Source organism: Carya illinoinensis, chromosome 11, assembly GCF_018687715.1.
Source record: "Carya illinoinensis cultivar Pawnee chromosome 11, C.illinoinensisPawnee_v1, whole genome shotgun sequence".
NCBI lineage: Eukaryota > Viridiplantae > Streptophyta > Magnoliopsida > Fagales > Juglandaceae > Carya > Carya illinoinensis.
Genome location: NC_056762.1, coordinates 3427981 through 3450898, shown reverse-complemented (window position 1 = coordinate 3450898; position 22918 = coordinate 3427981). Strand labels below are relative to the sequence as shown.

General features: G+C 35.2%; 1 protein-coding gene and 2 long non-coding RNA genes across 4 annotated transcripts; all 3 read left to right on the top strand.

The window, feature by feature from the left end:
* Positions 1–2724, top strand: LOC122280699. Of its 2 annotated transcripts, none has more exons than XR_006230008.1 (3): positions 1–126; positions 221–313; positions 1732–2724. It is a non-coding gene; the product is annotated as an uncharacterized LOC122280699 (long non-coding RNA). The 2 variants fall into 2 exon arrangements; XR_006230009.1 differs by having other exon boundaries at positions 5–117.
* Positions 2725–5264: 2540 nt separating this feature from the next.
* On the top strand, positions 5265–7193 carry LOC122280466 (protein JOKA2-like). The gene is made up of 3 exons (XM_043091368.1): positions 5265–5509; positions 5854–5967; positions 6164–7193. Exons 2-3 carry the CDS (start codon positions 5929–5931, stop codon positions 6854–6856), a joined length of 732 nt encoding a protein of 243 aa, XP_042947302.1. The 5' UTR covers positions 5265–5509; positions 5854–5928; the 3' UTR covers positions 6857–7193.
* A 12582-nt stretch (positions 7194–19775) lies between these two features.
* Positions 19776–20824, top strand: LOC122281526. The gene is made up of 3 exons (XR_006230245.1): positions 19776–19958; positions 20161–20432; positions 20579–20824. It is a non-coding gene; the product is annotated as an uncharacterized LOC122281526 (long non-coding RNA).
* The last annotated feature ends 2094 nt before the right edge of the window (positions 20825–22918 follow it).

The following is a 22918-nucleotide window of genomic DNA, read 5'->3' as shown; positions in this document are numbered from 1 at the left end:
TTTATTTTTTTCTGTCGGACCCATTATCGGTATCCTAATCATTTTCCCTTTAAGAAAGTTGCTTGCAGCCATTTCAGAGACAGAGAGATATAGAGAGTCGTTGACTCATTTGTGCCTGTATCCTCAGTAAACCCTCTACATTTGTCTTTGTCCGATCTCTGTCGTTTAACCGCTTAGAATTCAGATGATCATTGAACTTTTCTTCTTATTTTGTATTCAGGGCTAACGTTTCGTGGATTGCGAGGTACTAGTTCCGCTTTTCGTCTCACCTGGACGCTGTTTCTTAGCAATGGATAATGAGTATAAGATCAAGGTGCATTTTTACTAGTTTTTGTTTCAGTTTTTAGTTTAGTTTTGTGTTTGGTTGCTGAGAGAAGGTTGGAAAAATGAGAAGGTTTGTTGTGTTTATCATGGATTAGTTTTCATGAATTTCTCTCTTCCTTTGGGCCTCTTGTTGTATTCAATGAGATTAGTTTCTGTGATTCTCTTTTTAGCTCCTAATTTACAACCAGTGTTACCTTTTGTATACTTGCTGTTACTTGGGCTAAGTTTATTTTCTTGTTCTAATATATTTTAATATACTTGAAAAAAGAATTATCATCTCAGTCCGTTGCACAGATCTCGACTCTTATCTTCTTAAAGTTCGCGCTAGCTTCCCCTGCGGTATGATTCTTTAATAGCAATTTAGTAAAGGGATCCTTTTGTTCTTATAATCTGACTGGAGCTTTACCTGGCTGGGTTCCGATAAAAAAAGTGTAGATTTGTCGAAAGGATTGGTGTGTTTGTTTCAACTAGGCAAAGCAGTGGCGAGGCGCTAGGTAACTGGGATAAGAAAATAGAACCAAAGAAAGGAAAATAAGACTTATTGAGTGGTGTTGTGGTTGAAACGGCGGAAAAAACAAGAGAGAGGGAACTGAATGTGAGGTGAGTTGTATGCTTTCTCATGCACTCCATTTATAGCCGGTAGGAGAGAACAAGAGACGGTAGTTATTGTTGAGTTGAGCGCTAATGATTGAGGAAATTTAACACAAGGAAATCACAGCAAGGAAGTAATGAAAATAAATAAGAGAGAAATGGGAAAGGAGAAGAGAATAATGAAACGGTGTGGAATTTTGCCAAGAAAAAAAATTTGAAGCCACCAAACCAAAGGCAAGAGTTGAATTGGGATGTTACAGAGAGAATTGGGAAGGAGAAGTCTGGGTAGCTGTGTAGATGAGGAAGAAAGAAGGGAGAATTGGGGGTCTCTGTCTCTTAAGCAAAACACACCAGTTTTCATCTTTCTCGTTTCAACCAAAGGGCTGAGCTTTGTTTTAAGGGTTGGATTATTGTAACACCTCGTCTCTATAAGGTTAGGAATGTTTTTAACCTTTTTTTAAAATTTTTAGTTATGAGTTAGGCATAAAAGATTTCATATTTAAAATTAACATATTTTGTTAAAAATTGAAATAGAGAGTTAAAGAAAACACTTCTTAAATATTGTTCAAAATGTTGTGCTGATAAAATAATTTATTAATAAATAAAAACAAGAATTAAGATGATCTGCTTCATTCATTAGATTCTTTTTCCTTGTTCGTTACAATTTACTTCATGCATTTGTGTGGTTTACTTCCGTCTTTTGTGCTGTTAATTATACGCTTAAGAATTAATTCAGGTGCTCTTTCAAATGCAAATATTGGAATCTTAAAATAGCTAGGAAAAATGGTAACCTGATGTGAACTTGTGTCTCTACAGGCTAAATTTGGAGATACTCTGAAGCTTGTGAAATTTTTGGATCATTCTCAATTTGACATGCCTATGTTGAGGGGGAAAATCCATGATTTATTTAATATCCCTGATGATGCTGACTTTACCCTGGCATAGACTGATTATGGTGGTGATGAGGTACCAATTTCTGATGATGAAGATCTGAGAAAGGCGGGTAGCCTGGGCAAGGTCATTGTGCAACTGAGCAACAACAAAGGTGTTAAATCCTATGCACCATCTGGTGAAAGCATTTCTACCCTACTTACTTCTCTTCAAGTCCAGCATCCATGTCCGAATATCAAAACCGGAGTCATTGCTGAGGGTTTACAATCTGTGCCACAACAGATCTGTGAAGCACTTAAACTGCATGAAGCACTTTTAAAGATTTCAGAGGATATAGTTTCTAAAGCTATCACTGTTCCTGTTCTTGATGAGCTTGCTGATTTTATTTCAAAGAAGACACAATCCTACCTCAATCTGGATTCGCAAAGTACTCAATCTCGTGCAGACTCGACTACACAGAATAAAATAAATAAATAAAAATAAATAAAAAAACTACACAAAATGTGGCTGATGGTTCAAAACTTCGAAAACCCTATGGAGACTCGTATGAAAATTAGGGAGGGGGTAAGTTTTAAGTTTTCTTTTGGGGAGAGCACGATAAATTTTTCAATATTAGCTTTTGTTTTTGTAGTTTTGTTAAATAACTTTGATTGTATGGTAGCCTGCATGGAATGCATGACAATGAAATGGAAGAGAGGCTGATGAACAAAACCGCAGTAGTATGCTGCAATGGATCTCTTAGTGGGAACGGGAAGAAGGCTCAAGTTGAAGGCTCTTTACCATATAATATGTAATTTATATATAAGAAGCATGCCATGATGAAATGTGTGATGTATAATATTGCTAGATAATCTCGTGATTTTATGCTATTGTGGTTAAGCTTTTACATTAACAATATTAATGATTTAGACTTTACTAGCTTTAGTGTTTTAATCATCTTTTTTAATTTTCTGATATGATATAGAATAATTGATATATTATTTATTATTTATTATTTTTATTAATATGTTTCAAATTTGATGTCATGTCAAGAGGAAAAAAAAGATTATTTTAATCATATTAATTCTTAAAAATTTATTTTCATAACATTTTTATCTTTACAGGTTGACCACAATTTTTGGTGGCCATCCGACTATAAAATACCACGGTAGCCCAACTACCTATAGAATGGCATCGTGGGAATAATGTTATATATAATCATAAAGTATGTAAGTACTATATAATTATTTTAAAAAAGAATATAGTCTTTAATTAAAAAAATTAATTTTTATTTTTATCTGAGTTTTATATTTACTCATTTTTTTGAAAGAGATTGTATGTCGCTTACATATTCTATGACTGTAAATATTATTTATATTAAATAAAAGGTTTTAACTTCAATATAATCATCTGTTAAATCTTACAAAAATTTTCTAAAATTACATATCATATAATCAGTTGTATAAATTTTTAAAGAAAATTAAAAACTTAAAACAATTTTCACAAAAAGTATAACTATCACAAAAATTTTATGGAAAATGATCCTTAGCTCAATGAATTTGCCCCCTCAAAATTACAGTTAAGATATTTTATTTTTTTATTATTGTTTTAATAGTTAATTAAGAAGTGATTATTAGTAAAATGATGTATTTTTATTTTATTTTATTTTATTCAAACAACTAACACATTTCAAAATTTCTGATTCAAGTGACTTTTCATTTTTTATATTCAGATTCATAAAAATCATTAAAAATATCTCCCAAAACTTTTGCATCCAAACAAACATATCCTAAAGACATGCTTATTTCCTTAGTATAAAATTCTTAAAAATCCATTTTTAAAGGAAAATGATAAAGCCACGAGGCTTTCTACCGACTTGTATTTTTTTGTTTTTTTGTTTTAACTTCATGGTTAAGAAAGTTCTTTTTAATGAGTGTGTATTTAAAAAAAAAAAAAAATGCTTAAAGAAACTTTAAAAAGCTTAAAAAAATAAATAAAAAAGCATTTTTTTAGTTAATGATTTAAGAAGTGTTTTTTAATGAGTTTGTGATTTTTTTTTAAAATAAAAAATTAAAAAAAAATCATTTAAAAAAAAAAGCAAATAAAAAAGCAAAGTGCAACTTTCGGTGGAAAGCCTCCGTAGCATCGTCTATTTTATTTTTAAGTTAGTGTATTTCCAGCATATGTTTAGGTGTCAAATATATTTTAATCTATCTCAAATCAATTATATTTAATATAATTCATAATGTTTTCAATTTTTTTTATGAAAAATTAAAATATATTTAATTTATTTTATGCATTCAAATATATATGTCAATTTATTTCATACATTTAAATATATTTTAATAGGATTTACAAAATAGTACAATTCATATATTAATTTACATACGAGATTAAAGTCCCGTTTGTTTATACATATGATATTAGATGAAATGAGATTAATGTTTTAAATAATAATAATAAAAATATTATTATAATATAATTTTTTAATATTAATTTTGTATTGAGATTTAAAAAATTTAAATTATTTATTATATTTTATATAAAAATTTAAAAAAATTATAATAATAAATTGAGATTAGATAAAATGTTTTAGATTTTGATAACTGATCGGGGCTTAAAACGCAGCGCCCTGGCCTATTTTGACTGTTAAAGTTGCAAAAAAATACCACAGAAAAACAATTTGTCGTTTTCGTATCTGCATCTTCTTTTGCAAAAGAAAGAACTATACCCTTTAACCCAACCTAAAGCTTTTGAAGGTTAAAAGGAAAGGAAAATAAAATAAAGAAGAGAGAGAAAAAAGAAAAGGATATTCGGACTTGCCCTCTTTCGAAGGTATAATAAAATCAACCGGGGTTAGTTTGGATATTAGTAGCGTTTTATTTTATCTTTTTTTATTTAATTTTTATAATTTTTTAAAATTTTTATATAAAATATAATAAATTATTTAATTTTTTTTTAATTTTAAAATATTAATAATTTTAAAAAATAATATTTTATTCAACTTTTATTTTATAACTTATCTAATCCAAACTCTTCAAACGGCAAGTAAATGTTGTTAATTTATCCCAACTCTACCGTCCAACCGCTAAGAGTCTGAAGATTATTTAACTTTTCTTTGATTTATATTAGGGATAGAGCGTTTTGTGGCTTAAATAAATATATCTTTTAAAATTGTGTCTAGCTTTTCTCACATTTCTGGGGCTGCATGAAATATAATCTTGACTAATCTTTTTAGACTATTAAGCCCAAAATATGGCTTTGGACTTTTCTTTCGGTCGTTGCAATTTACCTCATGCATGCGCGCATTTGCGTGGTTTATTGCTGTCTGTTTTGGGATTAGTAGGCCTAAAACTTCAACAATTTCATTATTTGATTGCCTTTCAAATGTAACTATTGCGAGTTAAAGGCTCAGAAACTTAAAAAGGCAGGGGAAAATTGGTAACCTGTTGTGTGGACTTGTGACTCTACAAGCTAGTTAAATTTGGAGATGCTGATCTAAGGCGAATAACGTGTTATGTTTATCATGGGACACTGGATCTTGTCATGGCTGGTTTGGTTTGAGGGGAAAGATAATCCTTGGTTAGATGTTATATAACTCATAAGCTCGATCTAGTGGAAATTCCACCCCACTTATTTCTCTTCAACTCCAGCATCCATGTTCGAATCATTGGACTGGAGCCTTTTTGGTGGAAAAGCAAAGATTGTGAAGGAGATCATGGAGGTTTTTTTTTTTTTTTTTTTTTTTTTTTTTTTTTGAAGTTAGTGTGTTTCAAGCAAGTTTTAGCCTACTATAGACTGTTTAGAGTGTCGAAAAACCACAGAATAATTTGTCATTTTCGTTTTTGGATCTTCTTTTGCAAAAAAGAAAAGAACTTAACACATCATAAAGCTTTTGAGGCTAAAGAAAAAGAAGAGAGAAAAATAGAAAAGTGTGTTCGGACTTGGCTTACTTTCGAAGCTATAATCAGATCAACCCTATATGTTATTCTTTTATATATCCTATGTCTGCCGTCTAATCGCTAATAATCCACACGATTATTAAACTTTTCTTCTATTTGTATTCAGGGCTAGAGCTTGTTGGGGTTTGCGAGGAATTAAATACTTCTACTTTGCAGCTCACTTGGACGCTGTTTCTGAGCAATGAACTCCTCGAACAATGGCACGCCGAAGATGATCAAGGTGAGATTTTTACAAGTTTTTGTTCTGTTTTAAGACTAGTTTTGCATTTGGTTACTGAGAGAAGGTGCGATTTTTACAAGTTTTTGGTTTTTTAACGATCGGTTTGGTCAGCGAGAAGGGGTTCGATTTTGAATATAGTTTTCAAATATAAGAAGTCTCGATCGGCATCTTAATGCTATTTCATGTGGTTCTACAGATTAAACTTGGAGATACTCTCAAGCGTATGAAACTATCTTTCTACGATGGACGCCTGGAACTTACCATGATTGATTTGAGGAAAAAGATCTGTGATTTATTTAAATTCCCTGCGGATGCTGACTTTATCTTGACATATGTTGACGAAGATGGTGATGTGGTAACACTTTTTGATGATGATGATCTGTCTGACGCGGTTGATCAGTGCTTGAAATTCGTGAAGATCGATGTGCAACTGAGCAACAACAATGCTCAATCTGGTGGAAGCAGCATTTCTACCCAACGTCTTACTTCTCTTCAAACCCAACATCCATATCCGAAGATCGGAACCTTTGTTGTTGCTAAGGTTTCTAAATCAAAGCTGCAATGGCTCCGGGATCTGCTACATAAAGCACTTAAGATTTATGAGTATATAATTTCAACTGTCTCTGCTCCAGGTCTTGTCGATTTAATATCAAAGGCCGCACAGACCTACCTCAAATATCTCGATTCACTCACTCATTCTGGGGGAAGCAGCATTTCAAAATCAATGCTGCAACGGGATCTGCTACATAAAGCACTTTCAACGATTTATGAGTATATTTCTAAAGCTGCCCCTGCTCCAGTACTACTTCTTGTTGATTTCATATCAAAGACCGTACAGACCTACCTCAACTGCATTCACAAACTCTTTCTGGTGGAAGCTGGGTGGTAATTAACCTTGCAAGTTTGGTTTTACGCTGACTAAAACAACAGATCAAGTTATGAATATCAAGTTGCGTACGTGCTGTAATAGATCTCACAGGGGAGGAAGGATTAAGTTGAAGGCCCCTGGGCCTTTACCATATGGTATATTACTATTACTATTATAAGTTAATGCAGTATGTGTGTATATATATATATAAACTTGGTGTTTGTAATGGAATGATTCGCTTTTTCTCAAGGGCGACTTGATAGAACAACATGCCATGATGACATATATGTGTGTGTGTGAGATGTATTGTATTGTTGATAATTTGGTGATTTTATGCTATTGTGCCTTGGTTTTCACATTAAGAATATCCATGACTTACATACTCTTGCATACAAGAAATGTTATTCGTAATTAAATTCATCTTTTTAATGTTATTAGACATATATCTATGGTGGACCACGCGTATATCTGTGACTTGCACGTTCACAGCTTATAATTTCTTTGGTACCATGCATCTCTTATATATAATCATCTTAATGCTTATATGAGAATAATTTTCCTATTATGATGTATCATGACCAGCATGTTTCAACTTAAATAACATATATAGCTAACATAAAATAATAAAACTATAATATGACATGGCATAATGAATGAAATATATACACTACATATGCTCTACATATTTAACATCACAATTTGGTACATAAAAAGGGTTTTCAAGAAAATGGCTTTACCTACTAATTTAAGAGATCACTAGTATACCAGATTTTGAAGTGTATGACCGTGCTACTTGCCTCTTAATGCTAATCCAAAATTGTAATCGTGTAGTTACTCATCTATATAAAATGATTACTTTACGACAAGATAAAATAAATTCATAATAATCATAAAATTACAATCTTGAATAATATCAAGATAATGATCAAATCAAATCTTATTTTTAACAAATTCGAGAGCGGTTGAATATAAAAGTTAGAATAATGCTAGATATCATCTTAAGATGTGCTAGTTCTACACATTCCATTTAAAAGATGGTGGAATCTATTATTAAAAAATGAGATTTTTTATATGAGTCTCGGATTGTCACTATTTTCACATGGAGTACATGGAACTTTTAAAATCTTAAAACTGTGCAAATCATTTCACTTAGGACACGTTTGGGAAACCATAGAATTATCAAAATGTCTCATAACTTCATTTCTAACTATTACTCAAATATAAAATACTTTTCAATATCAAATCTTCAAATTTTTCATCTAACAATTACTTAATTATTACACTCAAACACAAAACTCAATACAATTTTTATAAATTTTAAAATAAAACACAAATCAATATAATTTTTTACAAATTTCAAATGTAAAAGTACTTTAACTTTATCTAATCACTTCAAAAGTTTTAATATAATATTTATTTTACAATATATTTCTATTCAGTTTTTTTGTCTCTATTTTATAAAACTTAATAAAACATTTACGTACGTACTTTGAAATTATTTAATTCATTACTATTTACAAAATTTTGGAGTCTTATTCCATGAAATACTCCCACATCAGAATTTGACCTTAATTTATATTTTGATTGCTGTTGGTTATAAATCCCATTCTAATCATGTACTTGTTCGCTGAATTCACTTCAAATCCAAATGGAAAAAAATTATCTTGTGTTCATATAAATCCAGTCCCAAAAACTTCTGGATGGTACCCAAAGCGCCACTGTGGATTTAACAGAGACTTATAATCTGATTGTTGTGTTATAGGGTATCCATGCCAAAACGAACGTGCCATTGAAAATTTGGATTTTCTTCACCTCTTATCAAAGCTCGACTTGTCAATCCTTATGGTGTTTTGGACATGGCATTGGAGCATTCAAAGAAATAAAATTTATGCAACATTTGTTCTGTCTAAACTAAGTGTTGTTTACCCTTCAATGATCCGTTTCAATCCATTAAGTACTTATAATTTTATAATTCGATCAATTTGTCTCTTTTCAATCAGATCAAACTTTCTAGATAGATATTAGTTTAACACGATATCAGAATGTTTATTTAAATTTAATTTCTAGATAGATATTAGTTTAACACGATATCAGAATGTTTATTTAAATTTAATTAAAACATTCCACGTGTTGAGCCCATTAGCCCGCACAAGAAGAACTAGAGTTTTAAGTTAAAATTTATAGCTTAACCTTTTGTAACAATCTGATCTTTCAAGGTCCTTCCAAGCGACTTACCTATGGCATAATTTTTCATGCCAAAATGATCGCATGCAATTTTGTTATCTTCTGGTCAGCAGCCTTTCAACTCAAACAGGAGAGACTCGAAAATCGAAAATCAATACAAAATTAATATATAATACTTTGAGAGGCATCCAGTCTCAAGTAAAACCACTAGTCGGGGATGAGTTCATGTATGAATTTCATATTCAGGCAAGCATATCAAGGCAATAAAACTAGCTAGGCCGGAAGTGGGTTTTTTTTTTTTTTTTTTTTTTTTTTTTTTTTTTTTTTTTTTTTTTTTATTGAAGTAAGAGACAAGGTCGCCTGTCTATGAATGACCCATTCCTAATTTTATTAATAACTTTCACTTATGGAAGAAGAAAACCTTGGTTACAACTCGATACCTGAGGGTTACAAATAAGCATAAAGACCAAAATTCAAGAATCAAAAAACCAAACCCCAACATTATAAACCAACAGCAGACAAGACCAAAAGGAAAACAACCAAAAGAAGCCAACCTGCAAAACAACTCACACATAAGAATCAAAAGAAAAAGAACGTGCACGAAAACATACCTCATTTCGATAACCTCAAGTATGGGAAGCCAATTCTGTCCATACAAAGGAGGCCACGCAACTGGCTAGGCAAATCTTTCCTCTCATCAAACCATTCCCGAGTAAGGCCCCTAGCTCCCTACTTAGTAAGAAAATCGGCCACAACATTACCTTCATGAAAAACATGAGTCAGTCTATAATCCAAGCATGCAAGGCCCGCACAGAGTTGAGAATCGACCTCAATATAAACCTGAAAAAAAAAAAAAAAAAAAAAAAAAAACCATACTGACATCACCTCCTCACACCTTCTAATAAACCTTTCAATTTAACATAATTATTGGAACCCTGACCTAAGGCCATGGAGTATGCAATGCACAAATGACCTTTGGCATCCCGAATAACACCCCCAGCACCAAAATGAGCCGGGTTACCCAAGCTACTACCATCAGTATTAAGTTTCACCCAGCCCTGCTGAGGCCTAATCCACTTCACCATCGTCACCTTCTTAGTTGAGGAGGAGAGATCGGAATATCTAACCTCCTTAAGATATCACCATTTTGCTTAGACAATTTCAAATGTTTCATAGACACTTTTATAAGATGACAAATCCAAAATTTAATATTGTTCCATACCGACTCAAGTGTGTCTGCCTTCCCATCAAACCTAGCTTTGCAACGTCTATCCCATAACTTCCAAAAAACTATAAATGGAATAAGGCAAAACATGGTCTAAATATAAGAGTTACCAGCATGACGAAATCAAAAATTGACCTGCTCCTGCCAAGTATGAAAAGAACTCATGTGTACACCTAAATGAACCGCAGCCAAATGCCAAATTTGTCTCGAAAACTCGCCCGTACACAAAATATGATTAAGATCCTCAAGATGACCCATGGAACAACAATTATATTTAGAGACCGTGGGGATACCAGCCAACCTGATTTTATCATCCACACTCAAACAATTATTAGTAGCTTTCCACCTTAGAACAAAAATGTATTTTTGGGAGAGTAGCATGCGAAATCCATTGAGCCCAAGGTAAAATAGGCACCCTAACCCTTATACAGTCCCAAGCACACTTAGTGTTAAACTTGCCATTTGTATCATTTTTCAAAATAAGGACATACTGCCCCTCCTTACGAGAGGCGAAGAATTGCACCAACTCATTAGCTTTCTTATGACCCACAAGCTTTTCCAATAAAGGAATATCCCACCCATTATCAATACGACACTCTTTAATCTTCAGAAGAGGCTTATCAATAACTGGGTAATGATCATGAAGAGGGTCATCTTCATCCCAATTATCATACCAGAAGGAAATATTACCATCTCTCACCAGCCACTGAGAATTAGTTAAAATAGCTGGGATACTTTTAACAATCACATTCCAAAACCACGTACCTTTATTAGAATTCACGAGAGATAAATGCTTACCTCGAACATATTTACCTCTAAAAAAGTCCACCCATAAAGAATTCCCCGAGAGCAATTTCCAAGTGAATTTCATATGTAAAACTTTTTGTATATCACCAAAATCACGAATACCAATTGCATCTTCTTGAATGGTTTTACAAATATGTCTCCAGGCTACCAATTTTCTCTTACCTTTACCCGCAGTATCACCCTAAAAGAAAGAACTCAGGAGTATATTCAACGCCAACAAGACCACATTAGGAATATGTAAAACAACAAGCAGATGAGTGGCCATACTTGATAGAACATGCCTTAAAAGTATATTTCTACCACTAGCTGAAAGTAGTTTCATTTTCCACCCAACAATTTTCCTTTTAACTTTTCCAAGTAAATCATCTAAATCAGAAGCCTTCAACCTACCGGTCAAAATAAGGACACCCAAGTACTTAAAAGGAAAAAAATCCTCTGAAAAACCAGTCATCTGAAGAATCCATCTCTTACAAGGAGCCGTGATGTGTTTAGAAAAGTAGATAGCACTTTTTTCCTTACTGAGGGCTTGGCCCGACCAATCCTCATAAAGCTTCAGCACTTGAGACAAACCTCGCATAGACCTTTTACCACCAATCATAAAAATAACAATATTATCAGCATACATGAGATGAGAAGCAAGAGGAGTACCCCTAGCTTGAGAGAACTGCTCAATTTTACCATAATCAAAATAGCGTTGAAGAAGACGTGAAAGCACCTTCTGCATAATGATAAACAAATAAGGTGATAAAGGATCTCCCTGCCGAAGACCATGATAACCTTTGAAAAACCACAAGGGGGTGCCATTTATCATGACAGAGTACCAAGGCAGGGAAATGCAAGCCTTAATCAAATCACAAACTTGAGGAGAAAAGCCAAATGCATCCATAACATGTAATAAAAAATTACAACCCATTCTATCATACGCATTGCACATATCCAATTTGATAACCACATTACCCCCATTGGATTTTTTATTAATAGAGTTGACTATCTCTTGGGTTAAACTAATATTATCAAAATACTACGACTAGGAATAAATATCTCTTGCTCCTAAGAAATCATTTTAGAAAGCAGACTCGTCAAACAGGCCACAAGAATTTTGGAGTAGACCTTATAAATAACAGAACAGAGACTGATGGGCCGAAATTTATCAAAACCAGAAGACTTATCCACCTTAGGAATAAGAACAATATACGAAGCCATGTAAAACCTAGGAAAAAAATATAGTATGAAAGAAATCAGTAACGGCTTCCAATAAATCATCCTTAATAAATTCCCAACAAACACGATAAAATCCAAAGCCAAAACCATCAAGGCTAGGACTACTATTAATAGGAATACTGAAGAGAGCATTTTTTTATCTCCTTCATCGAGGGATCCTGACAAAGAGAAAAATTGTCGCCAGCAACAATCACAGGGGTGACAAGATCACTCAAATCTAGTAAATCAACTCTGCTACTATTTCCCAAAAAATTTTGGAAGTAATCTATAGCAGCCTTATGAATCTCAGTGGGAGATTGTAATCGAGTACCATCCCCAAGACACATGTCACTAATCCTTTTATGATGTTTAGACTTAATATAGAATGAAAAATTTTAGAATTTTGATCCTCATTTTTAAACCAGGTCTTTTTAGCCATATGAGCAAGCCTCGTCCCTTTTCGCTTCTTCCAAGTAGAAAGTTCCAAATTAGAGACCATAAGATCATAATCATCCTCAGTATTGAAACAATCCTGAAGGCGATTATCTAACCTCTCAATGCAAGATTCAAGATCTTTTATGACAATAGTAGTTCGCCCAAACCGATTCCACTCCCCTAAAGCCACTTTGACCATTTTCAATTTAGATGAAAACTTTTGTAGCCCAAAACCAAATCCTGCTTGATTCCAAACCCCCTTCACATAACTCATAAAATCCTTGTGATCAGTCCACATATATTGAAAAAGAAAAGGACTAGGGCCATACTTAAAAAGGTCTTCCCCCATATCGATCACCAGAGGGGAATGATCTGAAGTGGAACGACCCAAAATATGATAATAAACATTCGAAAATAAGTTCATAAAATTAGAATCAATGAAGCACCTATCTAATCTAGCCCAACTCTTAGCTAGACCACCTTGGCCATTACACCAAGTCATCAAAGGACCCTTAAAACACATATCATTCAGGTCACAATTATGAAGACAAAAGTTAAAGTCCTCCATAGTAGATAAATTCTGAGGATGCCCACGTCACCTCTCCAAGTCCTCTTTAATAATATTAAAGTCCCCATAGAGAACCCACAGAAGAGTACCACTACCAGTAGCCTCCAAATCCTCCCAAAGGATCTATCTCTCAACATGACTACATTTAGCATACACAATCATAAAAAGGAACTCATGATCATTATCTTTCACCTGCACAGTCACATATTGACTGGAGCCAGCCAACAAATTAATGGAAACAACAGAATTCCACAACACCCAAATTTTTCTAGCATGCATAGCATTCGTAAGACAAGAATCACATCTAAACCTATTTAAAAAACTAGGAATTCTACTATCCAGCAAAAAAGGTTCAACAAGAGCAATGATATTAGGCTTATAACTATGAATGATATTTTTTTTAACACATTTGGGATGTACCAATTCCCCTTATGTTCCAAAAAGAATAGGACTGATATGTAAATTAAATTTAGAGGGTTGTATTATCTGCCTGGCAGAACTTCTTGTCTTTACCTTACCAACATTACCTCAAGAGATATCTGAATCTGTGCAATACTCTTTTTGTATATCCTCCCCCAGTGTATCCCGATCATCTTCATTTTCCAATTGAATTTCGTCTAGACTGAACTCCTTCTCAGGAGCCTTACCACCGGTGACCAAAGAGGTGTTGGATATATGTGTAACCTATCGTAATTCCATCGGCTCCTCCAAAGCAATAGTTTCCTCCACCGAATGCCCCTCACCACATGCAATATTCAAATCATCCACACCATTAGTAACTATCAACATGGGACTCACCTCCACGCCGTTTATACTAGTAATACATGTCGTAGGTTGCTCAATATTAGCCCCATTAATAACCACATCTGTCTCAATTGGGTTCAAGCAGGAATTCGTCTCATGCACGTTGCATGGTTCCTCGAATCCCAACTGCACAACAGCCATAGATTCCACGTGAAGATCATCGTTCTCGACCACCACATTCTCCATAGATTCCGCAACACGTTCTGGAGATTTCGAGACAACCTCAACAACATCGTTTGATATATTAGTTCCCCCATCCCATCCATCACCTTCTTGCAAATTTTTCGAATCCTCCAATCCTTTCACCTTCGAGACCACGTGCTCCCCTATTTGAATATCCCCTATGACTTGCACTTCCAGATTTGGTTTCTCAGATTTCGGGACCCAGCCCTTCCCTCCATTGTAATGTTTAGGCTTATTATCAATACCCAAACGACAATTTTTATGAATATGGCCATGTCTTCTACAACTTCTGTAATATGCCGGCAACGTTTCGCATATAATACTCTATTTTCGGCTACTTGGCATACCAGGTTTTCCAATCCAGAAGTATGGGATAGGATCCTTAGATGCATCTATCTCAACGCATACCCTAGCCCCATCCGTTCTTGTAGCACATCGAGTGGGATTGTCTCGACAAATCAATCTTCCAATTGGCGTCATAAGTGACTTCAACACCGAAGTACGATAAAGATTATGAGGAAGCCCAGGTAAAAATATCCATACCGGTCACATGATTCTCTGGAAAGCGCCTTAAAGAATCTGCTTCATTGGAGAAACGAACGAAAACGTTCCTAGGCCGCTGCATGGACGAGACCACAGGAACATGAGTCAAACCCCCTCTGCTTCGGATATAACCACAGATAGTATCAAGACAGGGATGTTTCTTCAAAAATTTCATCACCAACGAGAAGCGAAAAAGCTGTGTCGTGCGATCTATTTCTTTGACTGAGAAAATAAAACAGAGTTCACCATCTATAAGCTTAGGAGGACGCACTAATATCCATATGAGGGAGAGGTTGCAGCACTGCTGAAACTATCTTAGAGAACGACCTTTGATGGCCTGCCGGTGGAGGCAAGTCATCTACGGCCGCCATGCAAAGCGTGAAGAGGCCCTAGCAACGTATCGACAAAAACCCTAGCAGAGCAAGTTTTGTTATTGAGCATGTCTCTCACAACATTCCCTTCTGTGAGAAGTAGAGGCGAGAGCAGCTTGAGGCAGAGAGAAGCCAAGTTCTTTAATGAGAGTTTGTAACCAAATGAGTTCAGCAGCAGTATTAGACAAGGCTTTGTATTCTGCCTCAGTGCTTGACCGAGCCACTGTCTTTTGTTTTTTTGAGCTCCATGAGATGAGATGAGTTCCCAAAAATATGCAGAAGCCCCCTGTGGATCTTCTGTCATCTGGGCAGCCTGCCCAGTCTGCATCAGAGTATGCATGAAGGTTGAAGGTTGATTTGTAAGGGAAGAACAGACCATGATGGAGGGATTGTTTGAGGTATCTAAGTATACGTTTAACTGCTGTCCAGTGGCTGAGTTTCGGGTCATGCATGAATTGACATACTTTGTTTACAGAATAAGATAGGTCTGGTCGGGTTAAAGAAAGGTATTGCAAGCTTCCTACTACACTTCTAAATAAAGTAACATCATCAAAGGATGGAGCATCGAATTTGGACAGTTTGGTAGAGGCTGAAATGGGTGAAGAAATAGGATTTGCCTCAAGCATTCGGGTCTTTGCTAAAATATCAGTAATGTATTTCTTTTGAGTAAGGCAAATTCCAGTTGGCAAGTAGTTAAGTTCAAGACCCAAAAAGTATGATAATCGGCCCAAATCAGAAACGGGAAAGACATGCTGAAGTGCAGAAAGAAGACTTTCAATAGCAACTGGAGAGGAGGAGGTAATTACCATGTCGTCGACATAGACGAGGACGAAAATGTGAAGACCAGTTTGGTTGAGAATAAACAGAGAGGGATCACCTTGTGATGCTGAAAATCCATACTGAAGAAGCCATGAGCTCAGTCGAGCAAACCAAGCTCGGGGTGACTGTTTGAGCCCATAGATGGCTTTGTCGAGCTTGCAGATGTGATTGGGCTTTTGAGGATCGACGAATCCGGGAGGTTGCTGCATGAAGACTGTCTCAGTCAGATCGCCGTGGAGAAAGGCGTTTTGAATGTCAATCTGCCGAAGGGGCCACGCCTGTGAGATGGCTATGGAGAGCACAAGTCGGATGGTTGAAGGCTTTACAACCGGACTGAAAGTTTCCGTATAGTCGATTCCGGGCTGTTGGTGGAAACCTTTGGCGACGAGACGGGCTTTTCTCCGTTCGATTGAGCCATCTGAACGTAGCTTGGTTCGGTAAATCCACCTGCATCCAACGACGTTAGTGGCACTAGAGGATGGAACCAGATTCCATGTATGAGTACGAACAAGGGCGTCGATTTCTCGAGACATGGCTTCACGCCATTCGGTGAATTTTGAGGTGGAAGAGAAGGTGGATGGTTCATCGGGAACAGTGGTGGTGGAGAGGAAGCATTTTCGAGGAGGGTAGGGAATGGTTCCGTCAGTGAATTGCCGTGGTTTGGAGGAGTTGGTGTGGGATCTTGTTATGATCGGAGGTCGAGAAGAATTTGGGGGAGGATTCTGCAGTTGAGTGACAGTGGGGTTCGAAGAGGACGATGCTTCCGGTTCATGGGTTGGGTTAGAGAGTTGGGCTTGGCTATGAGTTTGAGGTGAGTTAAAGGGCTGGTTTGAAGTGGGCTGTGTGATATGAGAAGGGTTTTGTGGGAATTGATCCTGAGTTGGGGAATGATTTGGGTAATATTGGGGAATGGGAGGGCCCGGGCCGAGGATTGATTTTGGGAAGAGTGGGAGATTTGTAGTGGAAGGGGTGATGGGTGTTACGGAGGATGTATTAGAATATGGAAAATTATTTTCAGAGAAAGTTACGTCACGTGAGATGTAAAGCCGGTGATTTTTTGTGTCAAGACATTTGTATCCTTTGTGAGACGAACTGTATCCAAGGAATAGACAAGGAGTGGAACGGAAACTTAGTTTATGATGGTTGTAGGGTCGAAGGTTTGGCCAGCACAAACATCCAAAAATTTTGAGAAATTTATAGTCGGGTTGTTTGTGATAGACCATAGAATATGGTGATTTGTTGTTCAGGACAGGCGTAGGGAGAAGATTAATTAGATATGTTGCTGTTTCAAAGGCGTCACTCCAAAAGGATAATGGTAGTGATGCTTGGGAGAGAAGTGTAAGACCGGTTTCAACAATGTGTCTGTGTTTGCGTTCTACGAGTCCATTTTGTTGATGGGTATGGGGACACGAGAATCGATGAGAAATGCCAAGTGTTTTGCACAATGTGGTTAGGGGACGGAATTCACCTCCAGCATCAGTTTGAATGGTAATGATTTTAGAATTAAAAAATCGTTCGGCGAATTTGATGAAATTAGAGAAAGTGTGCAACACATCTGATTTGAGTTTAATGGGAAAACACCAAGTAAATCTGGTAAAGTGGTCTACAATAGATAAGTAATAAGAAAAGCCATTTCTAGAAAGTAAAGGGGCTGGACCCCATACATCAGCCCAAAGTAATTGTAAAGGCCCATTGGTCCGAGTGGTGCTTGCAGGGAAAGGAAGCTGTCGAGCTTTGGCTAAGGGACAATCGGGACAAGAGAAGCTGGAGTCACTTGGGAAAAAGGGCAAACAGTTGTTATGCACGATGCGTGAGACGAGATCAAGAGAAGGGTGCCCCATGCGTTTGTGCCATTGACTGAGAGATACTTTTTCGCCGATGTGGGTGGAGGGAGCAGAGGAGAAAGAAGCTGGAGGAAAGTGATAGAGGCCATCACGAAGAGGACCGTTGATGAGGAGCGAGTTGGTCACCTTGTCCTTCACCAGAAAAAAATCAGAGTGAAATTCAAAGAAGCAAGAGTTATCTTTGCAGAATTGAGAAACGGAAATTAAATTCTTTGTAATGGAAGGAACATGCAACAAGTTATGGAGTTGAAAGGAAGAAACAGAGGTTTGAAGGGAAGAATCACCAATGTTGCTGATGGGTAAACCATTGCCATTTCCTACTCGAACTTGTTCATTACCACCATACGGTTCTGATGAAATATTGAGGTTGGATAAATCGTGTGTAATATGGTGGGTGGCTGCGGAGTCGGGGTACCATGAGGAATCGGTGAAAGCTGAGGGTGTGGTGTAATTTGCAGAGAAGGAACGTGGGGGCTCGTATTGGTAGGCATGGTCAAAACGGTAATGGCACTGGAGAGCAATGTGACCAGGTTTGTTGCAAACCTGGCATGTGGGTCGATTTGAGTTGTAATTGGATGGGTTTGGATGGGTGGAGGAACGGCCTCTGTTTGGTGAAAAACGACCTCTTCCTCTGCTGGAACGACCTCCTCGAAAAGAGTTTGAAGATCTACCTTTCTGATCACGAGAAGTTAAATGGGCAGATGGTTCGAATGGATTAGTGGAATGGTTGGAGTAATGTTGGGAGAGGTGGGACGTGCGATTCTCGTGAATGAGAAGAAGGTGGTATAGCTCATGTGAGGTGATAGGGTCAGATCTAGTTGTTATAGAGGTGACAAAGGTTTCATAGGAGGGACCGAGTCCATTGAGTAGATAGGTAACAAATTCTTTATCAGAGGTGGGATTTCCAGTGGCAGATAGAGTATCTGAAAGCATGCGAGCTTTGCTATAGTACTCTGATATGGATTGATCACCACGAAACAAATTGGTGAGTTGAAAGCGTATTTGGAATTCTTTGGCCTGAGAAAGAGAGCTGAACATGGACTCAAGAGTGAGCCATAGTTCACGGGAAGTTCGAGAGGCAATGACATAGTTGACGATTGGGTCGGTAAGAGATGAAAACAGGACGCTTAGGATTAACTGGTCAGTTTTAATCCAAGAGAGGTAATCCGGGTTGGGTGACTGGGTAGAGACTTCAGTAGCAGGAAGTGTAGCAGAAGGTGGAGGGTGTGTGCCATCTACATAAGAGAAGAGGTCTTGGCCTCGAAGATAGGCAGAGATTTGGACTCGCCATGACAGATAATTATTGGGGTTGAGCTTTATGGTGACTACATGAGAGAAGGAGGAGATGGAGGTAGGAGGTGCAGAGGACTTTTCAGGTCCTGAAGCCATTGTAGAAGATGGATCAAGAGACTGCTAGTCAGCAGCTCTGATACCATGTGAGAAGTAGAGGCGAGAGCATTTGAACTCTATTCGAATATTTTCATTGATATGAATTACAGTGTATAGTCTTGCTTTTATAGACACAAGCTAAGGTGTATATACACTAGAGAAGAGAATAAAAGAAGCAGAGAATAAAAACTTATTGCATAACAGAATGTACTATCACTAGCTGTCACTAGCAGGAAATGATTCTCTTGAATCTTCCGTTGTTGTGGTGGAACTTTCCAGGGTATGAGATGAGCCATTATGCTTGTGAGGTGATTTTGTGCAGGTCAGGTTAATACCTTCCAAAAGCTCAACCCTAGGCCGAAAGAGGTGGTTTGGAGTTTGGGCAGTACCAGGAAAGCAAAGAATAGAGTACCTTTCCTATTTTCCACCCGTTGGAAACTGCGTAGGTGACAACCCAAAACTTACCAACAGGTAAAGCTTGGAATAAGGAAGCATAATACCACAAGGAAAGCGTTTGTATTTCAGGTTTCAATCCTTGGCGAAAAAGAAAACTTGATTAGCTCATCATTTTCAAATTATAAATTGACTGCATCTAATTACATTACAAAGCATCACCTCATCAACATTTTTTGTTCAGGGCTAATGTTTCATGGATTGCGAGGTAATAGTTCCGCTTTCCGTCTGATCACCTGGATGCTGTTTCTTAGCAATGGCTTATTATGACTCTGAGGATGACAGGGTGGAAATCAAGGTGCATTTTTACTAGTTTTTGTTCTGTTTTTAGTTTTTAGTTTCGTGCTTGGGTTCTGGGAGAAGGTTGGAAAAATGAGCAGGCCGGTTTGTTGTGTTTATCATGGATTACTTTTCATGAATTTCTCTCTTCCTTTGGGCTTCTTGTTGTATTCAATGAGATTAGTTCTGTTTTTACCTGTTGTGAACTTGTGGCTCTACAGGTTAAACTTGGAGATACATGAAGCACTTTTAAAGATTTCAGAGGATATAGTTTCTAAAGTTATCACTGGTTCTGTTCTTGACGAGCTTGCTGACTTTATTTCAAAGATGACAAAATCCTACCTCAATCTGGATTCGCAAACTACTCAATCTCGTGCAGACTCAACTGCATAGAATAAAAATAAATAAAAATAAAAATAAAAAAGCTACACAAAATGTGGCTGATGGTTAAAAACTTCAAAAATCTTATAGAGGCTCATATGACTATTAGGGGGTAAGTTTTAAGTTTTTATTTATTTTTTATTTTTTTTATTTTTTATTTTATTTTTGGGAGAGCATGATAAAATTTTCAATATTAGCTTTTTCTTTTGTAGTTTTGTTTCCTAACTTTGATTGTATGGTGCCTGCAATGCATGACAGTGAAATGGAAGAGCGGGCTGATGAACAAAACCGAAGGAACTATTTGAGTATGCTGCAATGGATCTCATAGTGGGAACGGGAAGAAGGCTTGAGACGTTGAAGGCTCTTTAGCATATAATATGTAATTTATATATAAGAAGCATGCCATGATAAAATGTGTGATGTATAATATTGCTAGATAATCTCGTGATTTTATGCTATTGTGTTTAAGTTTTTACATTAACAATATTAATGATTTAGACTTTACTCGCTTTAGTGTTTTAATCATCTTTTTTTAATTTTCTGATATGATATAGAATAATTGATATATTATTTATTATTTTTATTAACATGTTTCAAATTTGGAGTCACGTCAAGAGAAAAAAAAATGGATTATTTTGATCATATTAATTCCTAAAAATTTATTTTCTTAGCCATTTTAGAATTACACGTTGACCACAATTTTTGGTGGCCATCCGACCATAAAATCCCACGGTGGCCCAACTATCCATAGGATGGCATCGTGGGAATAATGTTGCATAATATATAAAACGTCGTGTAATTGTTTTAAAAAAAAATAAAAAGATAGTTCATAATTAAAAAAATAATTTTTTTATATAAGATTTATATTTACTTATTTTAATTTTTTTTAAAAGATTACACAGTATTTACATACTCTATAATTATAAATATTATTTATATTCAAGAAAAATATTTTTTTATTAGTAAAATGATGTATTTTTTTTTATTTTATTCAAACAACTAACACATTTTAAAATTTCTGATTCAAGTGGCTTTTCTTTTTTCATATTCATATCCATAAAAATCATTAAAAATATCTCTCAAAACTTTTTCAAACATTTAAGAATTTCCATCCAAACATATCCTAATTAAAGAAATGCTTATTTCCTTAGTGCATATTTGAGATTGTGATAAGAAATATAGTTTATAACTTTAGAACTTGTAACTTAAATAATAAGATCAATATTTCAAAAGCTATTTACTGTTTGATAAACACGTATCAAAAATACTTTTAAAGTTAATTACATTAATTTTTTAAAAATATATAATTGTCATCATAAATTTTTTGATAAACACTTCAATTTGATGCTTTTTAAAAAAGTAGGCTTTTAGCTTTTTTTAGGTGATTAAAGCACTTATTATAAATTTATTAAACATATCATTTTTTCTTTAAAAAAGCTTTTAAACAGTTAGAAGTATTTTTAAAATTTTTAAACTCAACCCCGGGCAGGTTCTTAGTATAAAATTCTTAAAAATCCATTTTTTTAAGGAAAATGATAATGCCACGAGGCTTTCTGCCGACTTGTATTTTTTTGTTTTATTTTTAAACTTCATGGTTAAAAAAGTTCTTTTTAACTAATGTGTAATTTTTTTTAAAAAAAAAAATGCTTAAAGAAACTTAAAAAATGCTTGAGAAAAAAAGTAAATTAAAAACTAGCATTTTTTAGTTAATGATTAAAAAAGTGTTTCTTATTGAGTTTGTGATTTTTTTATTAAAAAAGATAGGTAAAAAAAAAATTTTAAAAAATCCTTTAAAAAAAAAAAAAAAGCAGATAAAAAAGCAAAGTGCAAACTTTCGGTGGAAAGTGGAAAGTAGCCTCCGTGGAGGTAGCATCATCTTTTTTATTTTTAAGTTAGTGTATTTCAAGCATATGTTTGGGTGTCAAATATATGTAAATCTATTTCATACATTCATATATATTTTAGGGAAGAACTATTAAGCCGCCTTCACCGTACCGCTAGGTGTACCGCTCAATAGTTTTCTTTTTTAATATTTTTTTATATTTTTTTAATTAATTTTTTAATTACTAACTAAAAAAAAATAACGATATACTACATGGGACGGTATAACCTTATTTCTCTATATTTTAATAAGATCTATAAAATATCACAATTCGCATAATATGAGATTAAAATGCAGCACCCCGGCCCACTTTTGACTGTAAAAGTGGCAAAAAATCAAAGTAAAACAATTTGTCGTTTTGGTATTTGGATCTTCTTTTGCCAAAGAAAGAACTTTAACCCAACCTAAAGCTAGCTTTTGAGGTTAAAGAAAAAGAAAGCAGAGAAAAAAAGAAAAGGACAGAGACCTCTAGAAAGAAAAAGAAAAGTAGCTTTTAGCCTACTTTCGTCGTTTTTTTTTTTTTTTTTTTTTTTTTGACTCATTGTCGTTTTCTTGTTTAGATCTTCTTTTGCCAAAAAAATAAAAAATAAAATAAAAAATCTCTTAACACATCATAAAGCTTTTGAGGCTAAAGAAAAAGAAGAGAGAAAAATAGAAAAGTATATTCGAACTTATCTCTCTTTCGAAGGTATAATCAAATCAAAGCTATATGTTGT